The 25,799-nt window shown below is 43.3% G+C and overlaps 1 protein-coding gene across 8 annotated transcripts in view; it reads left to right on the top strand.

Moving 5' to 3' along the window:
* Positions 1-25,799, top strand: part of Iqck (IQ motif containing K) — a 120,738-nt gene that overhangs the window by 39,795 nt on the left and 55,144 nt on the right. For 5 of the 8 annotated variants that reach the window (XM_013357877.4, XM_040277392.2, XM_040277391.2 and 2 more), the window contains exons 5-7: positions 94-146; positions 283-360; positions 19,775-19,859. In XM_013357877.4, the coding sequence (XP_013213331.2) occupies positions 94-146; positions 283-360; positions 19,775-19,859 (216 nt within the window). Of the gene's footprint in view, positions 1-93; positions 147-282; positions 361-3,049; positions 4,032-19,774; positions 19,860-25,799 lie in introns of those variants that run through there. The other 3 variants (XM_040277396.2, XM_040277395.2, XM_078024288.1) reach the window with 2 other exon arrangements.

Below are 25,799 nucleotides of genomic sequence, written 5' to 3'. Positions count from 1 at the left end.
CTTAATCAATTAACCTCTCTTCCTTTGTCCTACTCAGACATGTGGGCAAAGTAAGAATGTAATTTAATTATCTCTTCTCCCTTTTCTCTTTAGAGGAAAAGAACCAAATTCATTGCCTGTGATTTCCTTACTGAGTGGTTGTACAAGTAAGTTGTTCATGTCTTCAAAAGTTCAGTGACCCTGAAGTTTTAATCATGTGAATTTGCAAGCAGAATAGCAACCATTGACTTGAATTCTTGCTTTTTGTTTTCTTGTCCATCAAACATATGGCACTGTCTCCAGCCAAAATCCAAAGAGGACAGGGGCACCGTTCACAGAATTTTTCTCTATTCCATTTGTGGATGAATGGCTAAAAGATCAGTAAGTTCAAATAATTTACTCATAATTCTAAGTTTATATCAATGAGAACTAAAGCATGTGATTCACCCAGACCCTCCGATTCTATTCACGTCTCTTGATTATTTTTAGTCCTGGCTAAGTTCATCCTGTCCATGCAGTGATTTCATTCCAGAAATGCTTCAGAAATAAAGTAGAAAACAAACTCTTACCCTAAATAATTGATCTCCCACACCCTTTTTGAGATACGGTTTATCTTACAGTGTGGCCCAGGCTGGTCTAAAACTTGTGGGCTCAACAATCCTTCTGCCTCAGCCTCCCTTCCGCTCTCTTTGAAGGTCATTATGTCTCAGGAAATAAGAGTAACCTTTTCTATTAATTTTTAGCTATATTCATCAATTTCTCATTTATAATATGAGAATGTGACAGATAAAGTTAAAATACTTTTTGACCGTTCTAAACTAGATCTTCTTCCCTCTCTGAGCTAATCAGTTAAGTCTATAGCACATCCTTCCAGAGCTTTTAACATTAGTTATTTCACTAGATAAAATCAGCGTATATTATATAAAATTAGTATAGTTTGTTGTGAGCTGTTTTTCTCAGTGATATAAAAATGATAATGCTGATACCAACTATCATTAGTTGAGAGCCTGTATCACTGTTCTCAGCACTTAATACCAATGAACCAATTTGATATCCCCATAATGGTGCATTACCAACTCAATTTTGCAGATGAGGAAATTTATGCATTATTATATAACTTGCTTTTATTTGACCCCAAAATGTACTTTTGAAATATAAATGATTCAATTGCATTTAATCCATGTCTTTGATGGCTTTACATAGTATATTTCATTTCTAGATTTGCATAATTTATTCACTCATATGAGAAATATGTATTGAGTTCTACCATGTGCTAAAGAGCATTCTAGGTAGTGGAGACAGAACAGTGAACAAGTAGGCCAAAATCCCAGTCTTCACGGAATTTATGTTCTAGCAAGAAAAATAATAAGCAAATGCTTCAGTACTGTGAGGGATGAAGCAGAGGGAATATGGAGTCCAAGGAGGTTCAGTTTACATTGGGTGGTCGGGAAGGATTTCACCTGAGATGACATTCAAGCTGTGTTTTACTATTTAAAGTATTAGATGCAAGAAAAGACACCTCAATTTAGAAAACAAAATAGATTTCATCTGTTGCTTTAAAATGTTTCCATGTCGACCCTTTGCAAGAACAATGTCAGGAAATTGAGGCACAAGTAAATCAAGTGAGGCTTGCCAAGTCACATTTTTTAAAAATATATTTATTTATTTACTTATTTTTAGTTTTTTAGATGGATACAATATATTTTATTTTTATGTGGTGCTGAGGATCGAACCCAGTGCCTCACACGTGCTAGGTGAACACTCTACCACTTGAGCCACAACCCCAGCCCCCCCCCCAGTCACATTTTAAACAGAGTGGGACACTTTAAATGAGACTCTTAGCACTAAGTGTCACATCTTCTGCCTAAATCTGCCCTCCTTAAGAATTTCAAGTTGAATAAACTCTTGACTGACTTTCTCAATATTGAGATCTTTTTTAAAGACCCCAGATATTACCAGGTTTTTTTTTTTTAACTTGAGACTACACATTGAAAGGAGAGCAATATTGGAAAACTGTGTTTCTTATTCATCTTCTACATCTGTGCCTAATTTTATCCCATGAAGTGGAAGGCTCACAATTCATTGCTTTGCATCTATTTTTCTAAGACAAAGTATTTTTAGTACCATTCTCCAAATTGCTTCTTTTTTTAAAAAAATGAACCATTTTTCCTTCCCATTGGTAATAACTAATGAAAAAGAATCTTAAAAATAAAACTGAAATGAGTGACCCCTTGATCCCTCATCATTTGCTGCACAAGGATCTCTATTTAAACGGCGGCTGAGGTCCACCAGCAGCTCCTGTAAACACACTGAAGTGGCAGCATCAGCCACGTCAGCTGGACTCTGCAGAACAGAAACACACGAGCTCTGGCTTTGACTGGCCTTTATATTCTGTGTTTTCATTGTCTTTCAAAGAGAGGCCCAGAAGCATGATAAAAATTAAAATGAATCTAATTCATTTCATGGAATGAGTATCTGCTGAACACCTACCCACCACTGCACACAGAGCTTGGTGCTGTGGGAAAAAAACAGAGATGAATAAATTATGGCTCCAGTCCTCGGGGTGAGAGAGCTGCGTTGACAACTAGTTGTAGTTTCTGTAGTGAGTGTTGTCGTTCAGATGCTAACAAAGTACTAAGGGGAAATGGGAAGCACAAGATCTTACAAGTCCTAGTCAGCGGGCCTGGAGCCAAGCCCAGCTAGGACAGGGCCAAATGGGTTGGTGCCCAGATTTGGTTTTTCGAGGTAAGAATTCAGGTGTTATATTCTTCTCAAGGGTTCTGCTGAGTAGGAGAGGTCAGAGAAGTAGGAACTAAAGGGTGGAGCCAGGTTTTCCCAGCCTTGGACTCTGGACGTGGAGGTCTGGATGATTCTTTGTTGTGGGCAACTGGCCTGTACATTGTAGGAGGGTTAGCAGCAGCACTGACCTCTACCCATTAGACACCAGTACCAACCTGTACAATTGTTTTGTTTTTTTTTTTTTTTTTTTTTTTTTTTTTTTAGAGAGAGTGAGAGAGAGAGGGGGAAAGAGAGAGAGAGAGAATTTTAACATTTATTTATTTTTTCTTAGTTCTCGGCGGACACAACATCTTTGTTGGTATGTGGTGCTGCTGAGGATCGAACCCGGGCCGCACGCATGCTAGGCGAGCGCGCTACCGCTTGAGCCACATCCCCAGCCCCCCAACCTGTACAATTGTGACAACCAAGAATGTCTACAGACACCGGCCCACACCCCAGGGTTGGGGGTAAAGAAAACTGCCCCTGGCAGAGATCCTCTGATCTAATCCAGTAGTTTTCTACCTTGGCCTATACTTTAAAATCATCTGGGGAACTTTGGAAAAATATTGGTATCTGGCTTCATGCAAGATCTGTAAGATCAGAATCTGCAGGTATAGTCTGGGTGGCCTTTGTTCTGTTTTTAAAAGCTTCCTAGGTGATTTTAAAGTACAGTCATGACTGAATTCTCATCCACAGGTGTGCGTGTCTAGGAGATAATTTATAGTATATTGAGCTGTTTCTCTGTTAACTGCTTTTGTGAAATTTATTTGTTTTATTTTTGGTGCTGGGGATCGAACACCAGGGCCTTGTGCATTTGAGGCAAGCACTCTACCAACTGAGCTATACCCCCAGCCCTGCTCTTACAAATATTACTTAATCTTCACAGAAGCACTTGGATGTAGATACTGAAGCTGAGGGCCTAGAGATGGGAGATTGCCAGTGAGATGAGCTGGTCTTGGGCAACGGTTGTTACAGGGGGCAGGAGCAGATGGATGGGCATTTGGAACAGGACTTCATAACACACCTTGGAAAAAGATGAATTTCGTGAGAGGAAGACTGTCAAGGGTTTTTAAAGGATGCAAATTATAAAGCAGCACTTCAGGTATCATTGGTTTGGGTTAAGAACCTGAGTTTTGGGGAGAACCAGTTCTGAAGTCTCTACCCCACCATTTACTGATCATATGATAGGGGGAAATGTTTTCTATGTTTATTATTGTGTAACAAATTGCCCCAAAACTTAGTGATGTCAACATTAAATATCTGCTGTTACAGTTTCTGAGTCAGGAATTTGTTCGAAGCTGGGCTGGGTGGTTCAGAGTCTCCCATGGGGTTGCAGGCTGCAGTCATCGGGAGGTTGGACTAGGGGTCCTGCTCTCAAGATGGCTCATGCACACGGGACCTCAGTTTTTCCCCACATGGGCCTTTCCTTAGGCTGTTTGAGTATCCTCGGTGCTTGGCAACTGGCCTCCTTTGGAATTGAAGACTCGAGTATGGGGAGGAAGGCATAGTGCTTTTATGACCTTGTCTTAGAAGTCAAACCTCCATTTCCATCACATTCTTTAGAAGTAAGTCAGTTGGTCAAAGGGAGAATGATTAGGCTCCACCTGATGAATGGAGGAGTTAAAGAATGCATGGGTATACTTAATGTCCACTGCAGAAGGCCCCTCTCTACGCTTCCATTTCTCCATGGTAAATGTGATGGTGAAGATGCCGTGGACGTTACAATACAAATGGGGTCATAAACCAGGTGCAGTGGTGCAAGCCTGTAATCCCAGCAGATTGGTAGACTGAGGCAGGATCGTGAGTTCAAAGCCAGCCTCAGCAAAAGCGAGGCGCTGAGCAACTCAGTGAGATCCTGTCTCTAAATAAAATACAGAATAGGGCTGGGGATGTGGCTCATGGTCGAGGGCCCCTGAGTTCAATCCCTGGCACCCCCTGGCAAAAAAAAGGGGGTCACAAGCAGCTCCAGTCTGCAGCAATGCTTGGTTTACTACAGATGCTCCTCGATTCATGATGGGGCTGGCTCCAGAAGTCCCGTTGCATCTTGAAAATATCATAAGTAAAATGTGCACTTAAAACAGCCCTCGAGGCTTAGCAATAGAACCTGGAAAGGGCCGTGTGTTTCTCTTTGTGATCTGGTGGCCGACTAGGAGCTGTGGCCCACTGTCACTCCCTGGCACAGTGAGGATATCGTCATGCTGCTTGTTGCTAGCCTTTAGAGTCAGAAGATCAGGATTCTAAATCTGAAGGATGGTTGCTACGGAACGTGTAATGCTTTCCCACCATCACCGAAGCCAAGATCCTGGCTGGAAAAGCAGTTTCAGGGGTAAAGATGATGGTTCCTGTCTGGACACAGGTGCCTGTAGAATGTCGTTCTGGAACATTGGTCTGATCATCCAGAGAAACGCTGATTTGGTCATGAAAATCCCTGTGACAAATGTATGGATTAATCTGAGATGGACAAGGCCTGAACTTCAGAGTACCCCAGAGAAGGTTCCAGAAGTTCATGACTGAGTCACATGGTGGGTTGGCTGTGGTGACCATGGCTTGGTGTTGTGTTTTTTACAGAAGCCACTGTTTCAATGACAGAGTCTGTGTTGATTTGAGGTGACTGGAGGGAGGCAGAGGGCTAGATTCACATTTATTTTTTTTCTTTTTAATCATTGCATTAGTTTTCTATTGCTGCTCTAACAAACCACCACAAACTTGGTAGCTTTAAAGCAACCCAAATTTATTATCATCCAGTTCTGGAGGTTATATCCCAACACGGGTCCAAACCAGCTAAGATCAAAATGCGTTCTTTTGCGGAGCTCAGGGGAGAATCTGCTCTCTTGCTTTTTTGGCTTCTAGATGCTGCCTGCCCCCTTTGACTCACTGTCCCATCTCCATCTCCGAAGCCAGCAACGGGGCACCTGTCGGACTTTCTTCCTTAGTCACATGTCCCCAAGTCTCTTTGCCTCCATCTCTTGTTTTTATAGACTCCAGTGGTCACCTTGGCTCACCTGGATAATTCAGGACATCCCCCCACACTGAGATCCTTAACTTAGTCATATCTGCAAAGTCCCTTTGGCCAGTGTCAGGTAGTGTATTTACAGGTTCTGGCAATTGTGATGTGACCATCTTTGGGAACTTTACTCTGCCTACCATGAAAGGGTACAGGAAATATGGGGAAATTGAAAGTCCCTCCCTCCTGGGATCACCTTTGTTTTACTCCATTCTGAAGTGGTATTACAAGTATATAAAAATGATACATGCTCAGTGTGACAAAATTCAAACAAGGCAGAAAAATCAAAAGAAAAAAGGCAAAAAAAAAAAAAATCACCTAAGAGCTTGCCTCCCAGGTACATTGACAGTTTAGCTGACCGCCTCTCAGATACTTCTCTATGCATGTCTGCACATACGAAGACATAAGAAGGTAGATATTCATTCCTCCGAGACCAGAGATGAAAGCAAGCGCCAATCTGAGGTGGAGGGGGGAGTGTATGAAGTTTGTGGCGGGCACTGCCAGGCTGTCGTTAGGGTACATGGGCGTAGGTGTGGAGGCATCTGCTGAGAGGGAGGCCCAGGCAGGTTGTGGAGGCTGACGGGGGAGGGCAGGGCCTGGAGCAGCTGCTCTGGTGAAACCATTAGGGAATCAACTGGGAGCAGTAGGGTGGCCCAGCTGATGGCCCAAACTTGTGGTGCATATAAACAGCCTGCTTGCCTGCTTATGTGATTGTCACTAGCCGCCCACTGCCACCCTGCAAAGGGGGTGGTGAGAACAGATGGTTGGTGGAATCGGGGTTGAAGACGGGCAGGGCCAATGGCAAAAAAAAAAAAAAAAAAAAAAAAAAAGTCTAGACAGGTAAGAGCAAGAGCGTCACTGTCTATTCTAGAAGCTTTCCATTTTTTTTCTCATAAATTGCCACATCTTAAATTAGGTTAATACTTTAACAACTAATTTTCGGGAAGAGAAACACTACATTATGTATTCATATAGATGGTAAGAAACATATCACACTCAGAAGCACTAAAATGAGGATGGCAGGTCTGTACTAGATTAAAAAAATAGGGTTTTTAAAATTTCCATGTGTGGATCTCAATTGGATCCTGATTCAAAGGCACAGCTATATTAAAAAGATGAGACAATTGGGAATTTGAACATTTAATAGACAGATGATGAAATAAGGAATTATTTAAGGTAAAATGAGAATGATTTCATAGTCAGGATAAAAAGTCATTACTCTTTAGAGAAACGTGCTGAAATATTTATGTATGAAATTGCATGTTCTGGGGGCTGGGGTTGTGGCTCAGCGGTAGAGCGCTCGCCTAGCACATGGGAGGCCCTGGGTTCGATCCTCAGCTGCACATAAAAATAAATTAAGAAATAAAGGCATTAACAACTACAACTAAAAAAATGAATACTTTAAAAAAAAGAAAGAAATTGCCTATTCTGTGGACAGGAAGTGGGGAGGAGGCTACCTGGCCGACATGGGGAGCGGTGTAGGGGACACTGGCTGATGGAGGCTATGGCTTCATTTTTTTTCTATCTATTTTTCATATCTTTAAAATTTTCAATAATAAAATATTAGAAGAACACGAAGAAACGGGCTTGTTCAGAGCTCCTCAGGAGCACCTGATAGAGAGGGGGACTTGCTGTGGACGGGAGGTGTCTGTTGACTGGTCGTGAGCCAGGACGGCTGCGGGCTTCTGTCCCCTGGAGATGGCTGAAGTGACTGGCCCCTGGGGACTGAGTTTTCATATCACAGTGGGAAAATGGCTCTGGGCCAGGGGCAAGTCAGGTGCTAGCCCAGGTGAGACGAGTTATGGTACCGAGGAGGCCCTGGCACCCCTCCCGAGACCCTGCCCGGGCGCACACAGCTCTCCACCCAGTTGCCTTACATGGTCTGCAGTTCCAGCCATCTGCCCTGTCCAGTGCCAAACCCAATTCCCTCAGCAACGACAAGGGGGAGGAATACCATGACCAGAGCCTTGGATTTGCCCTAAAGAACGTGGCTCCGATAATCTGCCTCCTAGGGAACAAGGAAATGGCTTTCCAGGTTGGGACTCCATGAATTTTTCTGTAGAGGACAGAAAATCTTTTAGGCTTTTCAAACCACATATAGTCCCTCTCAGCTACTCCACTCTGTCGTCACTGTAGCCTGAAAATAGCCACACACAGGGTGAGAGTGAGTGGGCCTGACTGTGGGTACAAAAGCAAGTGAGGGGCTAGAGTTGTCACATGGACTGTGGTTACGGAACCCTGTTCCAGGTGGACACTAATAACTTTCCCAAACCATGGTCTCACATAGAGTAAAAAACTACAGAAATAGGAAAAGAGTGAGTAGGGAAGATGGAAGGGCAGAGGAGGTGTATTAATCTGTTTTTCATTACTATCATGTGATACCTGAGGCAGGCACACTTTGTCAAGAAAGAGGGTCTTTATTTATTATTAAAGCATTATGATTCTACATAGCAGTTGGGTTCATTTTTACAAAGTCACACATGCATGAAATTTGATTTCCTCCCTTTCAGTCTCCATTCCTTTTCCTTTTTCTCTCCTCCCTCCCCCGTTTCTCCTTCCTCTACTCTACTGATCTTCCTTTCATTTGCTTATTTATTTTTATTTATGGTACAGTGAATTGAACCCAGGGAGGGGCTTAACCACTGAGCCACACCGCCAGCCCTTTGTATTTTTTGTATTTTTTATTATTATTGAGACAATAATAATTTAATAATAATAATATAAATAATATAAAATAATAATAATAATTTTATTATTATTGAGGCAGGGTCTCAATAAGTTGCTGAGGCTGGCTTTGAACTTGCGATCCTCCTGCTTCAGCCTCCCGAGCTGCTGGGATTACAAGGGTGTGCCACTGTGCCTGGGTATTTATTTATTTGTGATTAGTGCTTTTTAACAGATACATAAAGGTGGAATTCCCTGGGGTGTATTCATATATGCACACAGCAAGGCTTTGTTAAGTTCATTCCGCCTTTCCTGTCCCTCCTCCCTCCCTTTGGCGCTCCTTCTACTTTACTGATCTCCCCTGTGTCTTTATGATATTTGGTACCCCCCCCTCTCACTTTTCCCTTACGTTGCTGTATCTTCCACAGAGGAGAGAAAACATCAATCCTTTATTTTCTGAGTCTGGCCTATCAACAGAAATTTAAGGTTAGATGAGGAATCAGGGATGTGACAGTCTTTGGGGTTGAACATTCTAAGATGTGACTATTCTGTTGGGTGACTGACATGGAGGGAAGAGGGGGCCCCTGAGCTACATCCCCGGCCCCCCAAAGATGAGCTTAGTTTCTGGACTCACAAATCTGCTTTCTTTCTTTTTCTCTTTTTATGGTACTTGGGATTGAACCCAGGGCCTTGTGCATGCGAGGCAAGTACTCTACCAACTGAGCTGTATCCCCAGCCCCACAGATCTGCTTTCTAAACCCAGTTCCAGGCTGTGTGTCTTTGAGCAAAGATTCCTTGATCTCTCTGAGTCTCAATTTTTCTTCTGTGAAATGATCTTTCATCATGTAAACAAAGCAAATTCCTACCTAAGAGGAATTTGGGTGCCAACCATGAAGGAATACATTTTTTTTCCCCACTGCTGATACCTATGTATATGAAAGCCGGTATGTTCCATTTATTTAAAGGGAGTTATTTATGTATTTGTTCACTTGTTCAGCTAATATTTACTAATTGCCTAGATGTGCCTTAAATTATGGACTAGTCATTCATAAGCCAGCTAGCTACTATTTATTGAACACCTATTATATGCTTTGAAGCTATGAAACAAACAGTTCCTGTTTTCATAGACAGATAGATATTGTATACAGTTATAATGAAATATATATGTATTTAATTTATGCTGACTCAATGATATGCCCTTGGTGGAGGGGAGGGGCAGAGAAAAAGAAAGGAATAGCAATTTTAAAAATACAAGTCATTCTTGCCATTCCATTCTGAAGGCACAGCATAAAATGGAACATACAGTTCGGCTCTTTTCTTCGTTGTTCTCAATTTTTTGTGTCCCTTTTGTCATGTGCAGCTCCTAAGGCAACTGCTTCCTTCTGTCCCTTTGCCTGTGTATATCCACATGCTGACCTACCGGACATTCGTGTTCTACTTATTCAGGTATCTTCTGACAGGGCTGTGGATGTGGCTCAGTGGTAAAGTGTTTGCCTGGCATGGTGAGGCCCTGGGTTTAACCCACCGGAACCACAGGGGAAAAATCACTATTCTGAGCAAGTTACAAATATTGCCTAATGCTACTCACACAGCAACCCTAAAAAAAAATGGAGAATATTTGCATCCCTGTTGTGTTAGGCTAGGTTAGGCTGCGGCTGCAGACAATACCAGAACACCAGCCACCTTGCCCAGGAACAGCTTGTTTCTTAACTGTGCAAAGACTCTGCAGGTTGGCAGCCCTCCTGTCTACAAGTTACAGACGTGTGGCCTTTGAAGACCCCGAAGCAAAGGAAGTCGAGAATGGAGGGGCTCCCCAGTTCTTAACCCCCTCAGCCTAGAAGATCCTCAACCTTCAACCTTCTTACCTCTCCCCAAACCAACTGCCAGGGAGCCTGCGGTATATAAAGGAGCCAGCACATGGGTCTTGGTGACACTAGCCCAGTCCCTCTGCGCATTCTGTTTGCCACATTCATTCCTCCCCTCTACCAGCCCAGGAAGCCATCTAAAATGTGAGTCAGGGTCTTATTTTAATGTTCTTGGTGAGACCAATCGACCAAGCCCAGCTGCCTTGAGGCTCGCTGTCATTCTATTGTCAGGTCACAGCTGTTTGGTGGGGATCATTTGTCACGGGTGGCTGCCATTTGCTTATCACACAAATGACGGCTCCTGTCCTGCAGGTTCCCCTGTGATTTTGCGGATTCTGCGCTCTGCCTGCTGCTTCTCTGTTACTCATTTCTCTTCCATGACTTTTTTTGAAGTTACATTTTTACATACCAGGGGACATTGACAACCCCTAAAAAAATAGGGCTGGGCTGTCGTTCTGTGGTAGGGTCCTTGCCTGGCATGCACAGGCCCTGGGTTCTATCCTAAGCACCACCCAAAAAGAGAGGCTTATAAAAATAAGATTCGTCAAGTGGAAAATATACATATTTATTTAAATAAATTCTACAGTGAAAAGAAATCTTTTAAGTCAAGGATCATCATGAAATTAAAACTAATCCTAAAAAAGTCTATCAAATACGTTTCCCTCCAAATGACAGATGCTGGGTGACTCTGATTTTTTTTCCCCCTCTACCTTTTTTTAACTTTCTTGTTTTCCATCCATTTAAGAAAAAGATTCAAAACTAATTTGCTTGCTTTCTGTGGTTGGATGTTTATGTTCTTTCCAGCTCTGCCTTGATTTCTCTCTTCTTCTTGTAATAGAATTGGTCAGAATTTTAGCAAAGATAAATAACTAAATAAGCTCAAGGAACAATGGGAGGTAACAGGACTCCTCCCTCTGTTCCCCAGAGGGTCACCCTCTGCCATTCTCAGTCCTTGTGATTCAGGGAACTGACTCCATCTCTGGCTGAGGGCCTGTGGGGGACCCAGGCCTGGCCAGCCAGAGCATGGAATCCCCCTGACCACGGTGGTCCTTACCCAAATCCTTCCAATCAGAGATAATCTCAAGATTTTTTAGATGAGTTTCTGTCATTTCCAGTGGCCTTAGATCTTTGAGGCTATAAGCCTTGAGCTGCTGAGAGCAATTGTACCTGACATAACAGAACCGAGGTGGTGAGAGCTGAGTCTTCCTGATTTTTTTTTTTTTTTTTTTTATTTCACTAGCTGGCCGTACCTAAAGCCAGCTCTACCCTTTTTCAGTTATGTGAGCTCGCAAATATCTCCTCTGCCCCTGCTTTCCTTTTTGTTTAGTAAATTTGCATTAGACTTCTGAAACTTGCAAGGGAGAGTCCTAATATTTTCTCCTATAAGGCATTGCCCCAGCTACCCTCAAGTACTCTGTATTAGTCAGCTTTTTCTAGGTTCTGCTGCAGTAACAAACAACCTCCAAATCTCAGTGCCTTTCACAGGTTTATTGCTCACCCTGTTACATGTTGACTGCATGAAGCTTGGGCTCTGCTCCATATCTCTTTTCATTCTAGGACCTAGGATAAAGGAGCAGCCCCTCCCTCAGTCTCACAGCAGAGGGAGGCCCATGCAGGGTCAAACATTATTTTTGCTCACATTTGATTGGCTAATGTGAGTCACATGGCCAAGGTCAACATCAGTATCACAGGGAAGTTAACACCTCCCACAGTGAGGAACTGCCAGGGGTATGACAAAGAGTAGGAATGCATGACACTCTTAAAGGGAAAGGAGCAGTAATACGGAACAATAATATAACCTGCCACAAGCTCTAATTAGAGCGTGTGAGGATGTTTTCTTCCTTACATTCCAACAGTGAGTGCACTTCAACATTCTCTTTTGGAGTACAGTCCTAACTCCAACCAGCGAATTAGAAGCAGTGAAATAAGTTGTAGTGTACCAAGAATAAGAGAAGCTGAGATTTTTATTTTAGCCAAAGAGAATTGCCCTGAGAATTGGTCAGATTCTTAGCAAAAATAAATAACTAAATAAGCTCAAGGAACAAAACCCCACTGCTGCCTTTCTGGTCTCGTCTCAGGGGAGATGTCTCATGAAAGACATCGTTAAGACCGAGACCTTCAATGAAACGAAGATTGTGTTTTAGAAAAGAAAATAAAAGATTGTGCTTTGGGCAAAGTGTCTTTTTCAGCTAAGTTTTATCCTTGGATTAAGAAAAAAAAAAAAGAGAATCCACATCCCTTTCATGATGAAAGGTATCTTATGACCACAAACTGAGGTGAGAACAAAAGAGTCACCCTGTCATTTGAGGACAAGCCCCAGCCTTATGCTGAACCCTGGGCCGAGGTTGAGAGTGGGACTGGGGACAGTCGCGCCTTCAAAGAGGCTCAGGGAACTGCGTGCATTTTATATTAAAAGTCACAATTAAATGGCAGCAGGACAGCAAATTTGCTGTCATGCCCTCTTGATAGGAAAAAAAAAAAAAAAAAAAAAAGCCTTTTTAATGAAGCCTAGATTTCTGCCCCAGCCGTTTCAGAGGCCAGAGTCTCATGAGGACAGTAAATCGTCTTTGCTTTTTATACTCACATTCATCCTCAAACAGAGGCAGGAAAGAGAGCTGCTTCCGGTTTGGGGGACATGCTGACATCATAAATCCTCCCAGTGCCTCCCTCGAAGTGGAGGGTGGACACGCGGGTGGCCCCTTCTCAGGGCACCTGCACTGCTTCCTCTCCTCCTGCTGCTGCCGCAGGGCTCTCTGGGTCAAGTTCCTCCATCGCTGAGGAGGGGGTACTTGAGTTTCCTCTGGCCACTGTGATAAATGGCCACAAACTTGGTGCCTTAAAACAACCCTACGTGTTCCCTTACAGTTCTGGAGGTAGAGGTCCAGGTCTGTTTTACTGGGCCAGCGTCAAAGTGCTGTTGTGACCAGTTTCTTCTGGAGCTCGGGAGAATTCCTTATCTTGGCTCCTTTAGTTCCTGGGTTCTTTGGTTCACGATCCCTTCCTGGCTACACACCAACCTCTTGCTTCTATCTCTGTATCTCCTACTTCTATCATAATAACTTCCCTTGACCTTCCTCTTATAAGTGATTATATCATAGGACTCACCTGCATAATCCAGAATACTCTCCCTGTTCAAGACTCTTAGATAATGTCATTTGCAAGTTCCTTTTGTCCTATAAGGGAACATGTATGTTCAGAGGGTCTAGGGATTGGAATTTGACATCTTGGGAGCACTGTGTTAGTCAGCTTTCTGTTACTATAACAAATACCAGAGATAATCAATTTATAAAGCAAAAAGGGTTATTTTGGTCCACAGTTTGGGAAGTTCCAGCCATGGTTAGGTGGGCCTGTTGCTTTGGGTTGTGGTGAGACAGCGCAGTACGGAGGGAGATCATGACATAGTCAAGACACTCACCTCACAGCTGGGAAGTCAAAGACAGGAAGAGGAAGAATATTCAAGGACATGTGCCCAGTGGTCTGGTGGCCTCCCACTAGGTCCCCTCAAAGGTACCACCACCTCCCTATTGGCACTTCACTGGGGACCAGGCGTTACCACATGGGCCTCTGAGGGACACTCTACATCCAAACTGTAACAGGCACTAAAAGGAGAAAAGGCTTTGTTTCTCAGCTCACAAGACTTCTGACACCAAACATCTGGTTCTTCATACCAATAGTTCCTTGCAGGTCCCAGCTGGGTGTCCTGTAGCTCAGTTCCAACGCCACCTGGAGTGGGCGTGGACCCACAGGTGGGTGCTCAGTCCCGCAAGACCACCTCCACCTCAGATGCCAGTCCAAGTAGTGGAGCCCCAGGTCACCCCAGGTCACCCCAGGTCACCCACACTTCTGTCTGCACCACCTACAGTTCAGGGAGCCCCCAACCTGGAGAAGCCAGGGAAGGGTGACTTCTCCATGGAGGTGACATTGGAATGCAGGCCTGCAAGTACATGGAGTCCCTCTTCCATCTGGGAACAGCCCTTTCATAACCTTTTGGCCAGATTTATAACTTCTGGGTCACTCTGTTTTCAGATGGTCTCACTTCTCAGAATTCATCATGTTTATTTTTTAAATCCTCAGTCTTGGATCTTGTAGGGGATGTAGAAATTCATCTTTACCCACTTCTCCAGCTCCTGCCCCAAATTCTCTGATTCAGGAGTCCTGGAACTTGGAGCAGGGGGAAGTTACCTCTTTATTCTCTCTCTCTCTCTCTTTTAACTTAGATGTAGCATCTCCTTTCATTCTGAGTGTGGGCAGCCACCCTCAGTATACCTGTCACTTTGTCACACTAATTGTGATCACTGATATTTTCATACCACATTATGGTTGTTGCAGAGGTGGTGAAATATCATTAACACTTGTTTCTTTTGAACCAAAGTAGCCCCCCAACTTCCTATTAATGCTTATTGTTTACTGCGTAACTTTAAAGCACATAGATTTCCATGCCATCAGCTGTGTTTAAAAATATTTTGGTGCCTGCATTTCAATATGATTGGTTTGCTGTAATTTTATCTATTTATGTTATTAGAAAAATATTATCCTGAGAAGCAATGTAGACCGCCAAAGGGGTCCAAGGCATGAAAAAGGTGAAGGTCCCCCACAAGAGGTTTGGAGAGGCTGGGAGGAACATGGTCAACTCTTCTGCACATCCCCTGCCTTGGACTCACCATTTGGAGCTGGAGGAGAGGGGCTGGGATGGAGGCTGATCTCCGTAAGTTTGCCTTAAGTCATATTAGAAAAAACATGTAACCAGTTAAAAAGGAGCTAAATTAAATCACAATGGGGCATATTTTATTAAAAAATACTAAGTGTCACAGCCTTGGTTTTTAGATGGTCATGCAGTACCTGAGACCCGGTGAGCACGTGGTCTTGCAGATGGTGGTTTCGGAGCTCTGCTATCTGGACACGTAGCAGCAGCTCAATGATAGGGTTGGTTAAGTGGGACTCAGCTCTGTTTCCCAGGAGAATGAGTCAGCCTGTACTGGGATAATAACCGCTTGTTGATCTCCCAGGGTGGAGATTAGTGAGGGGGCGAAAGCAAGATCACATCCCAGTAACCGTGATTTCTAAATGTGCTTTAAGGCTACCAGAGAGCAATGCTGCACTGGTTTTTGGAGCTATTTCTCCCATCATAAAAGACTGGAACCGACAGAATGCTGAAATCCCAACCTAAGCATTGTTCAGAACATCTCTATTGTACTTCTTCCAAACAGTTGCAATTCACAAGTGAATTTCACAGGAGGCCTCCAGCAGGAAGTGGTTGGGAAGCCAGCGAAGGTGTTGGTAGGAAACTGTGTAAGGTCTCTTGCCAAGTTCACTGGGGTGAACGTGATCCAGTCCTGGGCCATGGCAAGGCTTTCTGATGACTGTTACGGGCCTGTGATACCTTTGCAAATGACTTTTCATGTGGAACTTTTAGGGCTTTCATGTTCCAGGACAACTCAATCTCTTACCTAACTGAAAAGTGGGTAAAAGTTGGATTCTGAAATTCAGTTTACAATATCAAGCAAGTTTTTCTCCTTTCTTCTTTGCTTTGTTTAAATGTGGTTTTGGATGTTGCCTCTCTAAATGATCTTACAACTGGATAGAGAACCGGGTGAAGGCTGGCTTCTCAGATCTTGTCATTGTGCGTTTTGTAAGCATGCTAGCTCAGTTTGAAGTCCTGCAAATCTTTTACTTAGCATCCCAGAAGGGGAAAAGGGTGTGTGTACATTTATTTTTATATATTTTTGAATATATTCACCTAGATGATCAGAAACATCAATGTCTGTTCCTTCTCAGAATTGTAGCATCGATTCTTAGGGTTCAAATGTGTTAATTCACTTTTGAAAATCAGAGGAGGAAGACATGGCGAAAGAGCATAATAGTAAAACAAGTTTTCTTGGAAACATGGCTCAGCAACACTGTCCTGATTGAACGTGCAAAAATGCGTGCCCTGGGGAGGTCTGACTTTAGCCCTTGCAGAGCTTGGCTGCGCTGGCTGCTCCAGGACTGACACTCCCATCTCCTCTCCCCTCCCTGGCTCCCTGGTGAGGAACGCGCGCCTCTTTATTTTTATTTGACTTGGAGCCAGTTGCACCGATTCCAGCAAAGAGAAAAGGGCCTGGCATGGTTTCTCTCCCTCCCTCGGAGCTGGCCTGCTGAAATGATTGATAATTCCCGGGACGACACTCCCAAGAATAAAGTCCCTTTCATTTGGCCTGATATACCCTGGTTTCTCATGTGCACTCTTGTTTGAGAACTAGACAGCGCCCCATTCTTTAGCCCTGAAAGCGGGGATGTCGCTAGAGGGGGCCTCGTGCTGCTGCCTGTTAGAGATCCCAGTTTGCTTTTTGGGGATGACGTTGTGCCGCGCGGCGCTCCAGGGTTTCAGGACTGGTGGAAGCCCTTGGTTGGGTTCTCCACCCGCTCTGTCCTCAGGGGCGCAGTGCCGCGTTCCTCCTGCAATTCCCAAACAGGAGGATGTTACTTTGAAGGTTTCATGACATCAGTAGTAAGAAACATCCTCATGGCAGGAAAATGACAGCTGAAGAGAGAGGCGCCGTCAGAACTCCCCTCGGGTACAAGTGATAAGCTCCACTGTGTTTGGCTGCCTTGACTCGGGGCTTCCCTCTGGGGGTTCCGACCAGCAGATATCTGCCAAGCTGTTGCTGTGAGGGCCAAGGAGAAGGAAATTTCCTATGATTATGGCTCTGCCTCTCCCCACCCATTTTCTTCTTCTAGCCAGTTGGCTGTATTTTCTTCTATCTTAGACCTTGACCTCCATGTTAGTGATCTTGTGAACTGGCCCCTTCTCCTGGGCCACTCCCGGGTTTCCCAAACAGCTTGTATTCTTAGCAAGAAATACTCAGTGATCTCGGGTCTTCTGCTCCTCTGTGCCTCAGTTGCACCTCCAAATGAAGGACAGTGGCTATACCTGCAGGTATGCAGAAGGCACTCATACAGTGCCAGACATAGAGGCAGTCATTCGTCCTACAGGCATTTATTGAGTGCCTACTATGTGCCAGACATCAAGAGAAGCAATCACAGGACCAGCCTCTGCCCTCATAGAGCTTCTAGCTCAGTAGAAGATTTGGGCATAAATTAATCACATGGGCTTTTTTTTTTTCTCCAAATTGGGCCAAGGACTAGAAAGGAAAATTACAAGGAGCTTCATTGGGCTCTGACCTAATCAAAAGACATTTTTAATAACATTTTAATGGAGATCAGAAGAGGAATAAGACTGAACTAGGACAGAGAGGTGTCAGGGCCCCCACCAGCCCTGAGATGCATTTAAGCAAATAAAGAAAATGTGTCCAAACCTCAGGGCGGGTGTGGTTCCGCACTGAGAACCAGGGCTTCACGAGCAGAGGATGGGCTGGTTGTGGAGCCTCTGGCCCTTCTGCTGGGTGCCTTCAAGCAGAGAGCAAGCTGCACAGCTGTGCTGGTGCCTGTGGCTGGGGTAGGGAGACTTTGGAGACAGAGGAAAACACCTTTGCAAAGGTCGGAGGTGGGAGGGAGCAGACCCATTGGAGAGCTGAAAGGGCGGGCATGGCTGGAGTATGGAGCAGGGCAGGTGGGCGAGGGGTCCAGAAAATCCAGGGGCATCAGTTACCGTTGGGGCATGAGAACATTTTTCTCATAAATCCATTGCCAGCACCCAAGGTCCAGGGTCTCCTGAGAAACACCAGGTTCCCTCCAGAGGCCACCGATCGCCAACCAGTGGGGGGAATTACTTCAGCGAACACTGACACTGACTGTGGGAAGCAGAGAGCTGTGGGACCCCCACCCACAGGACTCCAGCCAAGGAAGGATGCTCCGTCACCGTCCAGGAGGCTGGAGTTAAGCATCGAGAGGTGAACACCAACAGGACCCCCCAAGAAGATACCCCATTATGGGAATAAAAATGGCCACTGAACATTAGGGAAAGGCTCCTCACAATGCTGTCGCTTTCAGGTGTAATTATCTTTACAAGGAAGCGGAAGACTCTCCTTTACCTGGTCTCTCAGGTCCTGTCCAGCTGGAAAACCCAAATCTAGCGACAACCCTGTGCTCCCTTGAAATGGTCTCCACGGCCTGGGTTCTTCCTGGCTTTGATTTCTTTGATTCTGGAATCATTTAAAAGAGCATTCACTCATTCAAACAAATACACTTTATCAAGGTGTTCTTTTCTCTCTCTCTCTCTCTCTCTCTCTCTCTCTAAGTCCATGTTAGGAGAGAAGTAAGATCCCAGATAGATTCTGGAGAACCGAGTTCTGATGCAAATGAGCTTTGCAGCCAGGTGGGCACACAGCTCCCAGGGAAGCTCTGGCTTTGGAAGTGGATGGATCTGGCTCCGGATCCTGATTAGGCCCCCTGTGCAAGCTGGGTGACCTCGCGCAGGTCCGTCAGCCTCTGCACAGTGACAGTTCCAGGTAGCTCCAGCTGTCATCAGGGAGAGCTTTGAGGCCAGGGAAGTGGGGATCCTTCTTTTTCAAAGTCATTTCTGGGGATCTTGTACCAGAGCAGCCTCCGTGTGATCCACGTCCATTCAGGGGTTTATTCCTTTGTATCCTGAAAAGATTTGTTCCTTGCTTTTCAGAGGGAGCTGTGCTTTGGCTTTGGGGAAACATGAACCAGCATTGAGACAGACTTACAAGACTTTATCAGCAGTCTGTACTTCTGTTAAACTTCCAGAGGAACAAAAAGCCTATAATCATGATTTTTCCATGTGGTATCTATGATAAAATTATTCATAATCTAAAACTCCCACGAGAACACTGTCAGCTGACCCAGCACTTGAGATATGGTATTGCTTATTAAGATGTAAATGTGGAACTTAAAAATATGCTTGAACTTGATCCACATTAACTCAAATGTATGCTAATCAGAGGTAAATTCCAATATTTTCCTTTCAGAAGAACTATTTAATTTTTCTTCAATAGAAAGTTGGAGGAAGAGCCCTTGATTATTTCTGATGTAGAATATAAAGGCTGGGTTTCCTCTGTCTCTTGTATTATTCATATAGTTGATTTTTTTTGTTTTTTTTGTACTGGGAATTGAACTCAGGGGCACTCAACCACTAAGCCACATCCCCAGCCCTATTTTCTATTTTTTTTTTTTTTTTTTTAGAGACAGGGTCTCACTGAACTGCTTCGGGCCTCGCTGTTGCTGAGGCTGGCTTTGAATTGTGATCCTCCTGCCTCAGCCTCCCAAGCTGCTGGGATGACAGGCGTGCACCACGGTGCCCAGCGTTCATATAGTTTTATATCAACAACATGCAGGCTGCACCTTCAAAAATAGCATGCAAGATGAACAGTGATTTAGATTATGCTGCTTTAAAACCCAGATCAGATTTGAAAATCAGAAATGCTAACTCATACACACACTTTTCTGTCAAAAATTATGTTGTCGTCTTTTAAGAATGGAGATGGATGAGGCTTTTAATCAGATGGACCATTATATTGTCATAGTCATTGCTGGGGCTCAAGAGCAGATTCTCACGGTCATACAACCATTTATTGCTTTTCAGCCCTCGACCACCAATCCCACTGTCCCTCCTGATGACTGACGTGGACGCTGCGATCGCCATTCAGTCCTTCTGGAGAGCCTATCTGGTAAGGTCACGTGCAATTGTGGCATTTGGCTTGATGGAGAATTTCCCATGGAGAGCCCATGGGAAAACCCTCAGAAGAATTAGAAACAGAGGCTAATAGGGTTCACATCCAGACCCCAGAAACAGGATTCTCTGTTTTTTTATAGAGTGATTTAGAATTTATACCCAAACTTATTTTGCAATTTTCATTAAAATTACCCTCCAGCTTTTCAAAGTTGAATTGACTGGCCTGTATTGCCTAAAATAATATTGCATATACACAGAGAGGAATACACTGTCATTTTAGAAAAAAAAATTAAGATAAAACTAAAAAAAAAAAAAAGTCTGAGTCACTGATAACTCCATCATCAAAAAACAATCATGATGGGCTAGGGTTGTGGCTCAGAGGTAGAGCACCTGCCTCAAACATATGAAGCACTGGGTTCGATCCTCAGCACCACAGGAAAAAAAAAAAAAAAAAAGCAAAATAAAGTTACTGTGTCCATCTACAACTAAAAAATTTTTCAAAAAATTACTAAGACTGGGGATATTGCTCAGTTGGTAGAGTGCTTGCCTTGAATGCAAAAGGCCCTGGGTTCAATCCCCAGCACCAAAAATAAAAAATAGAAAATAAAAAAATTATTAACATTTTGGTTTAAAACTTTCCAAACTTTAGAATTTTTAATATATAAAATGACATATAAATACTTGACATAGAGAAAATTACTTTTTCTTTTCTAGCTTGTCTTTCCCAACCATTTTCCTATTTCGAACTTTGAGGTTGTTTCCAGATCTACTGTTATAACAAGTGTTGCCATGAGTATCTTTGTGTAGTCACATTTAGTCACTTGGTCATTTATGTAGGAGTCCCATTTGGTCATTTACGTAGGAGGAATTCTAGAAGTGGAATTTCTAGGTCAAAAGGGGAATTTCTTTTTAAAGCTCCTGATCCCTGTTGCCATGAGGCCCTTTGGGAAGGATATCCTTTTAAAAATTGTTCCCAGAGGCATTTGAGCACATATCCCAAGCTAAAAACGTACACAGCATCTTCATTTGGTGATTGGAGCTTCAGGTAGACACATGGCTTGTATCCGTGTCTGATGGTGAGATATCAGTGGAAGGAGTTTAGAGGCAAACACTGCCATGGGAACAGGACCTGTGGATGTGCAGGGAGCCAGAGGGCTCTACCCAGATGCACTCTTCAGAGGTAGGGTATGGGGAGGAGACTGAGATGGATACACTGGCAGTTGTCCATCAAGAAGTTTGACTAACCCCAGTGAGCAACCATCAATCAACTGGCAAATGTTGTTATGTGCCTATCCGTGGTCAGTCCCTGACCTCAGGAGCTTCCCATCTGGGGTGATGTTCTGTAGACATTCCACTCCTCGTGTGCCTGGCACATTCCTGAGAACAGGGGCTGCAGTCAAGTGAGAAGGTCAAATGTTAGACTTGCACATGAAAGGAGCCGTCTGTGCCTAACAGTTTACAAACCCCCTATTGTGCCCCGTGATTGAGACACTAGTCTTGAATGATGTAGGTTTTCAGTATTCTGTACATACTCTGTATATAAATGTGGGCTTTTTCCTTCATAACTGAGCACCAGCAGGTTAGCTTAGGGTCCAGTGATGTCCAGCCAAGGTCAATGAGCCCAGCTTTCACGTGCTTCTTGAATTCTTCGTTGTCATTTTTCTGCATTTATGAACTTATTACCTATATGAGGCTTATTATGAGTTAGTCATTTTATTTTTAAGTTTTCAATTCCTTTTCATGATAGTGACATAGTGCACTGAAAATAGCAATTTTTAGATACCATTTTTTAAAGCAGCAAAGCCCTTTCTTTGAACCAAATCATACCCAGAGGCCAGGAATGCCACAGGATGAGGGGAAATGTTCTGACCCTGTTCCCCCGTGTGGTGAGACCCCTACCTCTGTCCCTCCACATGTGGGGAGCTTTGGGGCCCAGGGGAAAACAATTTGTAAGACAGACAAATTCAGCTCATCATGCCAACCCCTGCCATATAAGAAGATGTCAGAGTGGCTTAAAATGGAGCCGTGCCTGTGGGCTGCCATCATACATAGCTAGAAATGCTCCTCAAGGGTCAAATGATGGGGCTGGGGATGTGGCTCAAGTGGTAGCACGCTCGTCTGGCATGCGAGCGGCCCGGGTTCGATCCTCAGCACCACATACCAACAAAGATGTTGTGTCCGCCGAGAATAAAAAAATAAATAAATAAATATTAAAATTAAAAAAAAAAAAGGTACAAATGACGTTGAGGGGGTCCGTGTATACCGCATGAAAGTTTGGCTGTCTAAATCCAAACCCTTCCTGTGCTAAAAATAATAACAGAAGACAGACCCGGCACAGTGGCACATGCCTGTAATCCCAGTGGCTCGGGAGGCTGAGGCAGGAGGATCATAAGTTCAAAGCCAGCCTCAGCAACAGTGAGGCCCTAAGCAGCTCAGTGAGACCTTGTCTCTAAATAAAATACAAAAAGGGACTGGGGATGGGGCTCAGTGGTCGAGTGCCCCTGAGTTTAATCCCCAGTACCAAAAAAAAAAAAAAAGAGATCCGAAGGGGAGCAGAGATCTAACCATCCCTAGAAAGGAAAGCTATCTGGTGTCTGGGAAGCCACCAGGGAAAGAGGGACCAGATCTCAGCTTTGAAGGAAAGGTGGGCACGGATGTGTCAGCCACAACCAAGAGGAATCCCAGGGAGAGGAAATACCTTGTGTGTATTGTGGATTTTTTAAATTAAAACATAGTGTTGCACATCCACATAGGAAAATATCTGAAAGGAAACAGTCACGTGACAGGGTTGGGTACCTTGGGGTGACTGAGAGAGAACTGGGGAGACCAGCCTTATATGTACTGAACACGTTTCTTCACAAAGAGAATGTGGTCTGAATTTATTTAATTAAAATTAACTTAAGCCAAGGGGTCATCTCTGTGAATAGACAAACTATTTGACAAAGTCTAACATGCTTTTATGATCAAAAGACTCCTCAAGCTGGGTGTGGGGGCACACCTTTAATCCCAGTGGCTCAGGAGACTGAGGCCACCTTCAGCAACTTAGCAGGTCCCTAAGCAACTTAGCGAGACCCTGGGTCAAAAAAAAAATTTTTTTTTTTTTAAAAGGGCTGGGGATGTGGCTCAGTGGTTAAGCGCCCTGCGTTCAATCCCTGGTACCCAAACAAAACAAAACCACTCCACAAACTGGGAGGAGCAAGGGATTTCTTATACTTGATAAAGGGCACCTATGAACGCCACAGCAAACATCATATTTAATGGTCAAAGACTGCATGGTTTCCCCGTGGGTTAGGAGCAAGAGAAATATGTCCTCTCTTGTCACTTCAATTTAAGGGGATGGTGGGGGTTCTAGCCAGGAAAATTAGGCAAGGAAAGAGGCATGTAGATTGTCGAGGAAGAGGGTATGGTCTTGTATATAGAAAATCCCAAGGAATTCACTTAAAAAAAATAAGAGCCTATTAGAAATAATAAACATGTTATCAAGGGTGCAGTATAGAAGGTCATTATATAAAAATCAGTTTTATTTAAATTCACTCCACAATGAACCATCTGAAAATGAAATGACAATTCCATGTGCCATAGCATCAAAAAATAAAATACTTAGGAATAAATTTAACTAAAAAGTGAAAGGCTGTTTATGAAAACTGCAAAATACCATTGAAAGACATTAAAGAAGGCCCAAACAAAGAGAAATTCATGCGTGTTCATTGATCAGAAGAACTTGATAGTATAAAGATGGCATTTTTTTTCCAAATTGATCTACAAATTTGAAATGATTCCTATCAAAATCCCAGCTGAGTTTTTTTTTTTTTTAAAGAAATTGACAAGCTCATCCTAAAATTCATAAGAAAATGCAAGGGACCCAAAATAGTCAAAAACAGTCTTAAAAAAGAAGAACAAAGTAGGACTCACACTCCTCTATTTCAAAACTTATACAAAGCTACAGCAATCACCACTGTATGGACTAGCAGAAGGATGAACACAGATCAATGGGATAGAGTGGAGAGTCCACAAGTAATCCTTATGCTGACGACCAGTTGATTTTTCAGCAAGTATGCCAAGACCACTTAATGGGAAAAGAATAATCTTTTCCACAAATGGTGCTGGGACAATTTGAATATCCGAATGCAAAAGCAGGAAGTTAGACTCCGACTTCAGACCATATACAAAAACTAATTCAAAATTAAAGACTTAAAGTGTTAAGACTATAAAATCTTAAAAAACAGGGATATAAATTTTGGAGTAAGCAACCATTTTTATAACAAAAAGAACCAGTGACAAAAAAAAAATAGATAAATGAACTTCATCAAAATTAAAAACATGTGCTTCAAAGAATACCAAACGAGTGAAAGTCAACTCACAGAATGGGAAAAAATATTTGCAAACGTCACATAAAATAAAGGTCTAATTTCCATTATACATGAAGAATTCTCACAATCCAACAATAAAAACACAAATAACCTAATGATAAAATTGTCAAAATGTTTGAATAAAAACTACTCCAAAGAAGATATACAAGTGGTTAATAAGCACATGGAAAGAGGCCCAACATCTTTAGTCATGAAATGCAAATCAAAGCCACAAAACAATGAGTTTTCACTTCATACTCTAGAGCATGGTTAGAATCAAAGACAGTGTTCGGGACAACTCAGGGCACCTGGAGCCTTCCCGCGCTGCTGAGGGAAATGTCAAATGGCGTGCCGACTTGGAAGACAATGTGGCGGTTCCTCGAAGAGTTAAACAGAGTTTCTGCTCTGAGACCCAGCAATACCACTCTTACATCTATATTTAAGATAATGGAAATATCTTATTAGCCAGAGTGGTGTCACATACCTGTAACCCCACCTATTTTGGAGGTCAGGACAGGAGAATTATAATTGTGAGGCCCTGTCTCAAGAAATAAAATTTTTAAAAAGGCTGGGGGTGGGGTTTAGATTGTGGCTCAATGGTAGAGCACTTGCCCCAGATGTATGAGGCCCTGGGTTCGAGCCTCAGCATCCCCTTAAAAATAGATAAATAAAGGTATTGGGTCCATCTACAACTAAAAAAAGGGCTGGGGGTGTAGCAGGCAAGTTCAAGGCCCTGGGTTTCATCCTCAGTACTAACACACACGCACACACCCCCCCACACACATCTGTTCATATAAACCCTTATACACAAATGTTCCTAAAAGCATTACTCATAATATCCAAAAAAGTGGAAACCCAAATGTCCATCAATTGACAAATAGATAATCAAATGCAGCATGATGGTAATATTCTATATGGTGGAATAGTATTCAGCCTTTAAAAAAGGAATGAAAATTCTGTTATTCATGTAATTCCTGTGAAATGGGTGAACCTTGAAAACATGCTCAGTAAAAGGAAACAGAGACAAATGGCTGCATATTGTATGATTGGATTTAAATGGAATATTCATAATAGGGAAATCTATAGACAGAAACAAGATTAGTGGTTGCCAGACACTGGAGAAAGGAGAGGATTGGGAATGGCTGCTGATTGGCCCAGGGCTTCTTTCTAAAATGATTATAATGTTCTGGAACTGGACGGTGGTGACGGTTGCACAGCTTTGTGAATATAGTGAAAACTGCTGCATTAGGAACTTGGAAAGGGAGAATTTTACAGTGTATGAATCATAAGTATTTTGAGGAAGAAAAAGAAGCAGGCCATCATTTGTTCCCTTTTGGCCATGTGCTCTTTCTTTCAAAATCTGGATTTCTGGACTTTGGGCCAGGTTTGGACAGTAGAGAAAAAACAGGACCAGCAAATAGGACTTTTGGGAATTCACAAAATGACACTTGGAGTGTCCTTACGTGGAGCCTGCCCGCCCGCCCGCAAACCTCCTACTATGCTGGCCAGGAAGTTGGTTTGCTTGAAATTAACAAAAGCCTTTATGTGCGTTTTCTCAGTACTGTAAAAAGAAAATGTTGTCTCCC

The sequence above is a fragment of the Ictidomys tridecemlineatus genome, chromosome 10 (genome assembly GCF_052094955.1).
Source record: "Ictidomys tridecemlineatus isolate mIctTri1 chromosome 10, mIctTri1.hap1, whole genome shotgun sequence".
NCBI lineage: Eukaryota > Metazoa > Chordata > Mammalia > Rodentia > Sciuridae > Ictidomys > Ictidomys tridecemlineatus.
Note: the sequence above shows the minus strand (reverse complement) of the source record. Positions and strands in the feature narration are given on the sequence as shown.